The 13,104-nt window shown below is 36.1% G+C and overlaps 1 protein-coding gene across 2 annotated transcripts in view; it reads left to right on the top strand.

Moving 5' to 3' along the window:
- Nucleotides 1–13,104, top strand: part of CRIM1 (cysteine rich transmembrane BMP regulator 1) — a 170,789-nt gene that overhangs the window by 82,673 nt on the left and 75,012 nt on the right. For both annotated transcript variants that reach the window (XM_053974047.1, XM_053974048.1), the window contains one exon: nucleotides 5,255–5,375. In XM_053974047.1, coding sequence (XP_053830022.1) covers nucleotides 5,255–5,375 — 121 coding nt within the window. The remainder of the gene's footprint in view (nucleotides 1–5,254; nucleotides 5,376–13,104) is intronic.

Raw genomic sequence — 13,104 nt, 5'->3', positions numbered from 1 at the left:
CTGATCATGTCTTCCCAAATACTATTTGAATTCCCATCTTGTAGTCGGCAAATGTCTGTCCAGACTTGCCCATGGAAATTACTTCTTGAAAGCTGTTTTCAACTCGCTAGTTTTACAGAATCTTCAAATTGAATATGATTCTCTATCACATTAGTGAGTTTATGTAACTCTGTATTGTTTCCTGAAGAGGTTTGTATTTTTTACTGTAGGGAGTTGTAAGAGGTGAAGGTACATGGGACTGGAAAAATGAAGGTGTGTGTTAGGAGAGTAGAAGAGCAGAGGCTTTGAAGAGACTGGGGAAGGAAAGAAACTAACAGGACTTAAGGGAAATGTAGAGCTTTGCAAATAGGGTTTAGAAATTGAGAGACCTGGTAATAAACCTTGCATCTTCGGAGACTGACGTGGTATCCTAAAGAATTATAGACAAGAAGAGTTAGAGAGGAACTGAACTATGTGAATTATTACTGAAATGCCATATTGCTAGAAAAGTATCGGTAATGGACAGAGAAAGGCCTGGGAGGTTGGTGTTCATGCAGAAACTCTTGTGGGGCTGATGTCATCAGTTTTACTGAATGTATCAGCAAATCTGTGGAGTTAACATGTTGAACAGAGAAAAAATATGTTTCTATTATTTGCCACAGACCTAAAAACTTTAGTTCTGTGAGTAATGCATCCAGAGCACTCTTCCTGCACCTCCATGTCTGTTTAACCAGCCTGAATAGGGGTTTTGCACCAGCAAGGGCTTCCTGGTGGAAATAAAGCTGGGAGGACTGCTTCCTATGACAGCAGTGCTGCTTTATGCCAAGATAAAGCACTTGTGCAATTAGAGCATAGATTGTGTTTATTCCTGTTGCTTAAAAAAGATATCACTGCTCTCTAGTTAATTCTGGCATTTGAGTTGGGAGCCTTCTGCTGAGAACTGCATATGTTCAAGTGCTGTGATTGGCAATGGAGTTAGTGAAAGGAAAATAGAAAGTGTTTCCTCAACACTAAATCCTAGAATAAAATTAAAATAATTTATTTTGAGATCCACTTCCTCTTCTGCCACTTTTACTTTAGGAATACAATTGAAGACATTGGTGTTCAGTTAAAATGAATACTGAAGAAACTTCGTAGCTTAGTCATGTCTATTAACCTCCACATTCATTTGCTTTAAGTGTTCTTACCTGTTGCTTCATCAAGTGTCTCATCACAATTGTGTCACCTACTGAGAACAGGTGTGTCATGCTCATTGTTTTACTGTGGTTGCAAAGCTCAGAGATGAGATAACCCTGGTTTGGTTCCAGAAGACACCTCTTTTATTCCTACAAGATGTATGTAACTGTCTATTCATGAGTAGGGAATTTAGTCAATGTGCATTGAATTTAGTTTTAAGCTGGGAATTAAATTTCTCAAAATGTATTTTCATTTTTTTTTTTCCTTAAAGACAGTTTGAATGAGCAATCTCAAATGGAACTGCATAATGTGCTAACAGCAAAAATAAAAATAAGCCAAAACAAGATTTGTGGGAGTGCATGGGCTATGAACATGAACTATGAACAAGGACATTTTTAAAATCATGTTTGTTTATATAAACATGATTGAGTTAAAATCTAAATTAAAACATTTTGCTGAAGTGTTGATAGGAACTCTAGCTGTCACTTCTGAATAAAGCAAGCTAAATAATTTACTTTGGCAGTTGTTTGTTGTACCTTTTTTGATAACTTTTGTTGTTGTGTATGGTGCAATGGAGAGTGTCATCTTTTAGTTTCTGGCATCTTTGGGAAAGAATTGGGAAATGTCTGTCATGATAAACATAACCTGTGTTGACTACCCATTTGTCATTTTTTCAGAAGTCTTTTTGGCAGAGCTTTTATTCACTCATCTCCAGCATGGCTTGAACATTATTCTTTTTTTCCTCTACCAAATACTGGTTTAAACACAATTGTAAAGAAAATGTGATTGTTTGCCTTCTTAGGGGAATTCTCTGCAATCAGGGCTTGATGGAAAGTCCAAGACCAGCAGCATAATTTAGTAGGTAGTGTGTAATGATGCAGAGGGAAGTAGCTTGTGCTCCACCCTGATCCAGCTTCAGCATTGAAAATCAGATCTGGAGTTTATACAGCCTTGCACTAAGGACAAGGGTCAGCAAAATCAAGTTTTTATACAGAGCTTAGAGAAATAGAATTCTATAATCTTTTTCTGTTGTCCTCTGTTACTTACAGAATAGTACTTACATTGTTTTATTGGGTGATTTCTTAAAAGCTTATGTTGACAGAACTTGAGGTAGGAGTGGGAAAGGATTGGACAAAAAGAGTGAGGAAGAATTACAGATACATTTCTAATGAAGCTGGAGAAATGGCTTTTAAGTTGGCAGTGAAGGTGAGGGAGGGGAAAAAATCAGCAAATGTGGAGATCCATGTTGGGAAATACCTGGGATAGGGCAGTTAAGAAAGTGGCTCAGGCAGTGATATAGCTGCCTTAAAGGTCCAGGAATGCTGTGCTTGTATGTAATATATTTTGAAGTGTCATGGAATGTAAAAAGGATAAAGCCTTGTCATAGAGGCATTATTTTCTACTTCTCCCATGGCAGACAATGTGACTACCATAATCATGTGTAGTTTTGTTGCACTGTTCATGAGTTGAAATGCATCTGAACTGAAAGCAGAGGATGTTATGTGATGCTTCCACGCTGTAAAAGCAGACTGTGTATCCTTGTACTGAACCCTCAGAAATTTGCAACTTTTGAAGCCTTAGCCTATGCTGAGCCCCTATTTCATCAGAAATGCAAATACTGACTTGCTCTTTCACTATTAGATGGGTATTTATTTAGATCTTGCCCTAAACTGTACACTGTATTAGTTGAAGAACCAGCCATTTTATTAGCCTGAAATATGTCAGGGTGAAACTTAGTACACTTATTTTACTTTGCTAACTTACTCTACTAGAAAGTTTTATTCACCTGGTCTCATTAGCAGTTTCAAAACCTTTGGTTTTGTAGTCTACAAAGGAGGTAGCACATGACTGCAGATGTGTCAGGGTCTGCAACCATGGCAGGGTTTCTGCTACATTCTTGTAGAGAAGTGGTAACTCTCAGATGCTTCTATATGCAAATTCAGTGTATGTGAAAATTCTTGAAGACTTGTAAGCGAAGGTTGATTGGGTGAATCTTCACTGATAGGAAACTGGAACATATTTATGAGTTTTTGAAGACAGAGATTTGTCAAGCTGCATTGAAAGCTTAAAGTTTCTGTGATAGACAAAAAAAAGAGTTTAGAATAAGATATATAATACCAGCTGTTATTATATATAACAATTAACTGTTCATGAAATGTGCATGTATTAATTATTGGAGTCACAGTAGGATGTATAAAGAAAACTACATGGTCAGTGGGAAATGTTTGCAGTCTTATTTTTCAGGACAGTAGTGCAGCTAATCTGGGAGATACCTTTTAAAGAAATGAAGAATCCAATTACAGACTGTTCTGTAACCTCAGAATATTTTCAGCTTATCTATAAGTTTCTGTCAATACTTTTTCCAGTTTGAGAAACCTGTTTAAATCTGAAAGAAAGTAGGAACTTTTTTTCCTTTTTCAAATATTTTTCATTTCTTATCTGTCTTCATCTCTCTCCTGTGAGGAAACTATGAGAGAGATGGGACTGTTCCACCTGGAGAAGAGAAGGCACAGGGAAGATCTTATCAATACACCTGAAGGGGGTGTAAAAGCAGAGCCAAGCCAGGTTCTTTTCAGTGATGCCCAGTCATAGGACCAGAGAGGCAAGAGGCACAAATAGAAGCACAGGAGTTTCCCTCTGAACACCAGGAAGCACTTTTTCACAATGAGGTTGACTGGGCACTGACACAGTTTTGCCAGAGAGGTAGTGGAGTCTCCATCCATGGAGATATTGAAAAGCCACCTGGGCATAATCCTGGGCAGCCAGATCAACAGGGCCTGGCTTGAGAGCCTCTCAGAGATCCTGTCCTACCTCAGCTGTTTTATGATTAATCTAATGGTGTAATAATAAAGAGAAAAAATTCCATTTGAGTAGTCTTAACTTGGGGTATGGTTGTAATGTTTTTTAAATTTGTACTTGATTAAAAAAAAAGACAGTCTGGGCTGCTTTTCAGTATTAGTGAGCCATGTACTATCACACTGTACCCACTGCAATATGAAGAGCAGATGTAATTCTGAGACTGATGTCTCATGATGACAGAGTCAGTTATTGCTATGTACCACTGAGGATCAAGCTTGGAAAATGTAGGACCAGAAGAGGAAAAATGGTCCTTTGAAGGCTATGAGCTCTTGCAAGAAGTGTGGGTAGGATTGTCAAGGTACTTTAGTAGTTCTGCAAGCCGCTGTGATAGCGTCAATATTGCAGTGAAGTTTAACCAGTAATCAGGGATATTGTACTGCATAATTTGCAGTCTGATAACATTCTGCTCATCCTGCTTGCTCAGTCAGAAAGTAGCTCATTTCTTAAAGAGGAAACCATTTATTTTGCACTTTCTAAGTATAATTATGAAAAGGCATAGTAGATACATATTACCTGAGCTGGTAGTGTTTGTTACATGGAAGACTTAGGACCAAATAACAGCAAAATGTGTTTCAGCTTTCCTGAGTATAACTTAGAACATTAAATATATATTTAGCCTGGTTTGGGTTTTTTTCCTTTGCATATCTAGACATTTGTTGCTTTCTAAAAACAGTCTTTCTTGTTAAGTAGAATACTTCATCTCAGTAATGCAGAAAGATTTGTTAACTTGCATTTCATTTTTGCCATATATAAATATAAGACAACCTAATAAAATAGTCTTTAAAAATGTACTTTAAACATGACACATATATCTGTAGTGTATCTTTCTTTTTTCCTATAACCCAAGTATTTTGCTGTTTAAACAGACTTTATTAGTTAAAAAATAAACAATGAATTGCTTACTGCTTTAAAAGCTGTAGGGAATATATTTTCTTCCATAACCAGGGTACTTCTATTAACTAATATTCACGGTTCTAATGATTGTGTAAGGTTGCCTGTCTAACTTCTGTAAATTTTTTTATTAACTATTATCAGTTCAGTTGTTTCCTAGTAATTTTAAAAAGTGAATTTTAAAGAGAAAGGGAGGCTTTTTGTAATTTTACCTAGCAGGCACGCATTCATTGGATAATTTTTGTGACTTAAAAGGCTGACGCAATAAGTGGTTGCTTGTGAGGAAGTAATTTGCAGAAAGCTTCTAAAGCATGAGTAAAAGAAATGTTCTTCTTCCCTTCCTCCGTAGTGTTCAGTGTGGATTGCAGCACAGTCGAATGTCCTCCTGTTCAGCAAGTTGTTTGCCCCCTGGATAGCTATGAAACCCAAGTCAGGCTGACGGCCGATGGCTGCTGCACCCTGCCCACAAGGTTGGTGTCTCGATGGCTCAGTAACTTTTAACTTGTTCTCGACAATTCAAGTACTGTAAATTCAGGGTAATAATGCATACTTCTGTGACAATAAATGCTGATACTGAATAAAAACTACATGAAGTAGGTTATATCAGTCTGATGGAAACATAGAATCTTGTATTTTTAAAGCAGAAAAATGGTCTTCATGGTACAGATGCATGAAGTTGGTTTCTGCTAAAATTATTTGAGGAGTTCATGTCTCTGGATTGACTTTGAGTTAATTCAATTAATTTTGCAAAATTAACTTCTGAAGGTGTTTGATGGTAAGGAGTTAAGTGATGGACAAGACAGAAAACACAGAAGACATGCTAGAAAAAATCTCATCTAGTTAAAGGAGAAAAGAAATCTAATTTTTTCTATGACCACTTTAAAAAGTGAAAGGTGGAACTGTCTGGAACTGTAGGGGAACAGAAATTTCATGGTCTTGCTTGCATTTTAACTTCTGTTGTTGTTCAAGTAGGTATAACTTACTGTGATTAAAAAAAATAAGAGAGTTTTAAGAGTTGGTTTTATTCCACAATTATGCACCACTATTTGAGTTTGTGTTTTTACAACAAATTTCCCAAAACCTGATTCATGAATATGCCAAATAAATACATATTCAAGCAAAAATTAACATAAATGAAAAGATTTTACACCAAAAATAAATTTTTTCTTGTAGCTGTAGCTAGTTGGCTTACTTAGTGGAAGGTCATTGCAGCCATAGAATATTGTCATATTCTCAGCTCCTTGTGTGAAGTAGTAAAAAACTTGCAAAGAATTCAGAAAGTAGAAGATGGCAAAGATTGTATAATCAAGGTTGTTCTCTTTTGGGTACCCTTTGGATGCACCTGTAGTGTGGCATCTTCTCAGTATCCTCCCTTTATTCTTTGACATATTTTCTGTAAACTTCCTAGGAATTGCAGTGATGTATTAGTTCAGAGCTGACCTGGCTAGCTGGGACTGTGCAGCAGTCTGCAGATTTTATACAGTCATCATACTGCCATTGTTGCAAATGTAGCTCAGCACGTTCAGGATAACTAGAATGAAATGCTGCTAAGGACTGTATTCAGAAAGATAGATTATAAAGTCAAAGAAGCAGTCACAGATTAATATTTCATAAATTTAGAGTTTAGTTTAACACTTAGTAACATTGGTACATTAAAAAGATTAATGATACATTTTTACTTCCAAATTTGTTTCAGCTTGTTGGATTAAAAAGTGATATATAAACCAAATTATTTTTGTTTCACAAAAGTAAAATTATGTTCTATTTTTATGCAATCTGATATAACTTGTGGTTTGCAAGTCCTTGGGTGAAAAGAATATCCACTTTATTCTTTGTCAATGATAACTTCAATGTTCCTTCTATCAGGAAATATAGAGTACCACGAAAATAAATCTTCATTTACTTCAGAAAAATTACCAGTTTGAAATATCTTTTATTTCTAGTGCACATGTGGGAACTGACCTTAAGTAGAGCACCTAAAGCAGGCATGTTCTTGAAAGACTCTTTTTATTTTGTTGAGAATGTTTAAAAATAAAGTCGGTTTGCTGAGCGCTAATTGATGTCTGAAGTGTCCTTGTCTGCGTGTGTGGCAAGTCAGCGATGAAAGCAGTGTTCTTCCCTTCTCCTGTGCACAAAGGTTCCAACTGTACAGACAGGCTTAGAGCATGTGAGTTACTAGATAATTATGGATTCCTGAAACCTCTTTGAAATCAGTTGTTGCACATTCCTGGGATCAGAGTTTAACAAGAGGTCAGAGCTAGGATAGAGGAGTACTTAGCTCCTGGAGTCTTAGGATCTAAAGGGGGCTTTGTGTTAATACCTCTGCCCTCCTTGATGTATAAAGCTGCAAAATTACCTCCACAATTAGCATAACCTAGTATGTCTGCAGGCAGGTAGAAATAATTGGAGGTGTCTTCTACTCGTCCATTATTTTTTAATTTTATGGCTCAGTCTGTGTTGCTGTATATTGTTATTAAGTGGGTTGCTATTTGGATCGCCTTAAATCAGCCAAAGCAATAGTACACTTTTTAATGGAGTTGGTGAGAAAGAAAGAAGAAAAACTGAATCTCGCAGCAATATGGTCTTATAGATGCTTTACATGTTATATGCCTGCTAGAACTATATTTAGTTATTTTGATTTTCATATACTACTGTCTTCTTAAGGAAGACAGTGCCATAGTCATCATTCATGTGCTGTAAGTAAAGATTTTATTTGAAGGGGGAATAAAGGAACACAGACATGGGGATAATAAAAAAGAAAGCTTTAAAAAAGATCAGAGGAAAGAGAAGTGCACATATGAAAAGAGAAAACAGAAAGGGAAACAAAATGCAGTTACTTGGAACATGAAAATTGAGGCAGTTGACTTCAAGTTCAGTGCTTCCTCAGATTTGAAGAGACACTGTTCATATTTGAAGGGTCTCTGTGAGACTTGCATGTTAAAATTACAGGAAAATGTGCAGATTTATGGATGAATGAGTCTACTGTCAGAAAACGGGATGGTTTTTCTTAATTTCAAAAATTCCTAATAAAATATTAAGAATGATGAAATATCAACATTGCCTTTTCTGAGATTCAGTTTAGAATCACCTAACTGCATATCACATCTTTTTTTCATTGCTAGAATGAAGTTCAAAATTTTTGTATTTTTTTAGTGTACATTTGATAATAATTTATTAAAAGCAGAGACATTGTTCTATAAGGTCATGGACTTTCAACAGTCATTTAGACTTCATGAAATTGTGTTTTTAAGGCTATGAACTCCTGAAGAAATTATGATCATCTGTTTCATTTACTGCCACTGAAATAAAAGTGTAATACAAGTAGAACTCGAAAGCAATTAGAGTGCCATGGTTAGGGACAGATAACATGTCACTGAGCTGGTTAACAAGCAGTTGATAATTTCACATACAGTAGGAGCAGATTGACTTCTGCCTCACATCTGGTTCTTGGCCTGTTCCTTGTACATAATATGCTAGGAAAATGGAGATCCTTAAATCTGACAATAAATTGGCATTTCTTTTGTGAGCAAACTCTTGAATGTGTATTTATAACAATGAAAACTCCTTGAGCAATGCCAGGAGAAAAATGGGAATAGTAAACATCTGATACCGTGAATTCTTGTTCTTGCACTTAGAGGTTACATTTAGTGTCACACTGATTTCTAATGCAGTGGTTCAAAAAGAACAAAACATACTGATTTGGCATCAACATCAAAATACCAGTTGCTTCAGCTTTCATCATCAGGCTGTTATGAGACACTTATCTTAAATTTCCAGCAATTATGTTAGGAAAACTAAATGTTTGGAAAACAGGAAAACAGCTATTATGTTAGGAAAGCTTAGAACAGTCTGTCTCTGGTCTTGGTAAAGATGCTCGTGTCTCCAAGGAGGTTGTTGAACAAAAAATGTATTAGAGCTCTTACAGAAAACATTAGTCTGGTTTTTTTAAGGTAGGATTGTGGTCTTCTATTGAAAGTTGAACGTGATCAATATCAGCTTTACAGAATCTGTTCTTTTTGGACGTTCCCAGTTTTTCCTGTTGTAAATGAAGTTTCTTCAAATTTACAGATTCCTTTGAGATTTTATTTTTAAGTGTAAAAATCTTTATCAAAATCTGTTTCTTTTTTTCATCTGTGAAAAATGAAACAGGACAATGATTATAAACCACTTTTATTTTTATTGCTTGCATAGTTTTATTCATGTTTCATAAGATTTTTACAACATAGCATGTTTGAATAGCTTTGTACCTAATATTTTTGGATTATCTTTTTTTCTTTGTGACTGTTGTCATAATAATTTGGCAGTTTAGTCTTTATTAGGTCTCTGTTTCTTGCTACTGTTTTATACCTCTGCTTCTGTGCTATCATCTGTTACAGATTTGGTAATTTCAAGATTCATTCAGTGCTCTGTTCTCAGAGATATTTCACACACACACTCCTTCCCCCGCCCTCAGATATTCTTGGTCACTCTTTTAATAAAACCAGATAACCAAGAAAACTCCATAGAGAACAGTGACATGATAGCACTGTGTCAATATTAAAAAGAACAAAACCTAAGTAATTAAATCTGGTTATCCTGTTATCAGTTCTGAGAAAAATAGTGGGAAAACTGATAGAGCATTGAATTGAGGATTAAAGGATGTAATTAGAGCTAGAAGCAACCAATGTTGCTGGAATCTGATTTCATCTTCTGAAGATACTAAGCTTGCCTTAAAAATTTGACCATCGGAGTGCCTTCCTTTTCAATTTCTGTCTTCCATCATCACTAGTCCTTTTTTTTTTAAATTGGATTCTAGCTTTAAACAAAAAAAAAAAAAAAAAAAAAAATTAAAAACAACTACGACTTTTTAATTAATATTGTCTCACAGGGTTTACTTTATAAAATGGAAATGTATCCCCTTCCCCAAACTACTTACCACTGAAGGACATTTCCCACACCTCCCTTAGATTTTGGGAGTGACTCAGTCTCAATGAATCAGCATCATTGTTCTTTAGCTCCTGAGAGGAACTCAGCAGCATATGCATGCTGGCTTGAATATCTTGCTGATAATATAGGATATAGTAGTATTTTTCTGAGAGGAGAGAAGCATCCGGGATTAGTATGCTCACTAAATCCCAGTAATAAATTTGCTTCACATACTTCTTAAAAAAGCTTACACCATAATCTTGAATACATTGTAGATTCAAAAAAGTTCAGAAATAATTGATATATGTTTATCTATCAAAATTTCCAGTACTTTATTTTCTACCCAAGTCCTAGCTTTAAAAAAAAGCAGTTTCAAGAATGATGTGGTGGGATGAGGAGAAGAAAAAGCAACTGTAAGTTGAGCACAGCAGAGGCAGATAAATTTCATATGCCAAAAAAGTGATTAAAAGTTTTTTACAGATGCAGTCTTGCAAGATTGGAGCCCAAAAGGCTTGGGCATGATGGATGAGCAAATGAAGACGTTTCAAATAGGACCATATCACTATCACTTACTTAAAGATAGCTGAGTGGCATTACAAATGCAAACCTCTCAGTTGGCTCAAGTAGCATGAAGGAGTAGGATTATATTTGTATTGTTTAGAAGAAAACCTCTGAAAAAATTTCTTAAATGAATTATTGATAGAATTCCTTTTTCCTTGTTTAATAGTCTTTGCTCTGTCATTTTTCCCTTGTATGTGGCTAAAATGTTTCAATCAGGGGCTGCTGTGAAGGGCAATTGCCGCTGTTTGGCCTGCAGTATGGTAAAGAAGTGAAATGTGCTTGATCAGGAAACTCAAGTGTTAAGTCTCTGGATGATCAAATCTTGTTTCACATTTTCATCATCTACTCCACCCCATTGGAGGGTCAGAGGGATTAATGCACAATTAATATGTTCATTAAAGACTTAGAAAACAGCCTAGTTCTTCCCCCCCACCCCAAATTTTTAAATATTTTCATTTTTATACAACTCATGAAAATGAGTAATACCTTGATGTAGTAGGAAATAGTTTTTAGGTAAGGTTCAATTTAAAGTATATCTGGATAGAAATGGAATATAACTTGGAACAGAACTAGACTAGAATTTTCTATCATATTTAACTACCTTTCAATTTATGACATAGTAGGAAGGAGAGTAAATCTACAAAAATGTGCTTCACTTTAAGAATCTTCTTAAGAGAATGCTCTTTTTTATCTAACATGAGTATGCATTATTTATCAGTTCTAAAGGTGTTAGGGCTAAGTAGCAATCTAGCTCTAAAATTTGTATATACTGTTGCTGAATTGTTTTGACTCCAAAGGAAGAAATTACCTATTTTATTACTTTTAATGTTTTGTTTCTAATAAAAACTTGTGTTGTCTTAGGTGCAATAGAGATGCCACTTGACAAATTCACCATTGGCAGTTTCATTTGTATTTGTCAATAAGCCTCTATATATGTTAAAAGACATGCAGTCTTTTCATGTAACTGAATTGAAACAAGGGTCCTGTGGCAGATGATTATGCAAAATTCACATCTCGTTAGAGAGCATTCAAATTTATGTAGAATTAGTATAGTGATAGGACAAGGGATTAAGGTTTTAAACTGAAAGAGGGTAGATTCAAATTAGATATTAGGAAGAAATTTTTCGCCATCAGGGTGATAAAACACTGGAGCAAGTTTCCCAGAGAACAAGTAGATGCCCCATCCCTGGAAGTGTTCAAGGCCATCTTGGATGGGGTTTTGACCAGCCTGGTCTAGTGGAAGATGTCCCTACACATGACAGCTGTTCTGTGATTCCATGGTTTTTTATCGTCCTAGATGACTTTGTCCACTAAGAAATTGCTTTTACTGTACTTTATCTGCTTATGGCACTTGGACATGTTGTTATTCTATCATGTATTGTGTCCACAACCTGTTATAGCATTAGACCTACCAGCCAGTGTTGTGTATTTCATGTTACACCAGTGTTTTGGCAATGTAGTGCCAGCAAGACAAAAATCAGCAAAGTTCTTTTCTTCTCATCTGTGGCAGCCACCAGAATCGTAACTGGGAAGTTTACTGTTTTAAGTTCCCTTTTAAGCTATTGTCAAATATATTTGCATTGTGTTTGAGAGGACCCATACACAGGTAATTGGATAATGTTTTTATTCTGACAGCATCTCTAGAGGTGGCCTCTGAGTCCCTGATTGATTTTGCAGCTATCCCATTTAGTAAGAAGGGTATTGTGCACCCGTTCTGTTCATTCTTCTTAGCTTTTTGGTTGTTTCAGATCTTCTCTATGCCATTCCTTGTGAGTCTCACATTTGTCTAGATTTTCTTAGGTCTTCTTGTCTTTGGAAGACTTTCATTTCATGATGATGTTCTAGTGTTCCTTACAGCATTCACCACTTGGATCCCTTCAACTTTCTTTGACAGTCATGATTTTCCAGCATGTATAACTTTTTCTTTATTTTCCCCTGTACCAGTAACTTCTCTTAAGCAACTTTTGCTGATACAGAGGTCTCCCTTGTATTTGATCTAGAATTTTAGATCCTTCTCCTCCACCATCTGATCCTCAAGAATTGGTATCCAAGAGAAAGTGGTTGTGGATCCCAGTTTTTGCTAAAGGAAGGTTCAGCTGAAACTGGTAAGACCAATCATGGATCGAAGACCTGTATCTTCCTGAGACTTCTATTCAGGGATTGGCTCCTGAGTAACCTGGGTAGCTGGATCAAAGGTCTGTTTTAAGGACTCTGCAGAAGCTTTTTTCTGCCTTCAGTTCTGTCCTCAACTTCTTAGAAACTCTGGTTTCTAATCCTGGCCAACTTGCTCCTGCACTTTAGCAGACCACTTTGCTATCTGAAGTGCATCAGTACTGTGGCAGTGTAACACTTGGTGTTGAATTGGAGAGTCTGCTCCTTATCGATGAGGCAGGTTTATATTGAAGGAAAGCTCTACACTGATGATAGCTGAATCCATGCCATGTTTCATTCAGGCTTGCAGTAGGCTTTTGTTTAATGGTTGATGAATAGAACACTGCAATCTTTTGGGAGTTTCATAATATCTGGAAAGAGGTGTTTAGGCATTTTCATTCTAGTCTTTAAAATCCTCAGAAGTTAGGAAATGGTGAATATTTTTCCCAGGAAAACCATTTTGCTTCATTCAGCTCTACTGAGATATTCAGTCCTGCTGACAGACTGCACTGTACTGAATATCCACAAAATGCGAGGATAATAGGGATGGTGTGTAACCTTTCTAGGTGACCCATGTTTCAA

Source organism: Vidua macroura, chromosome 3 (genome assembly GCF_024509145.1).
Source record: "Vidua macroura isolate BioBank_ID:100142 chromosome 3, ASM2450914v1, whole genome shotgun sequence".
Classification (NCBI taxonomy): Eukaryota; Metazoa; Chordata; class Aves; order Passeriformes; family Viduidae; genus Vidua; species Vidua macroura.
This window is presented reverse-complemented; position numbering and strand designations above follow the sequence as displayed.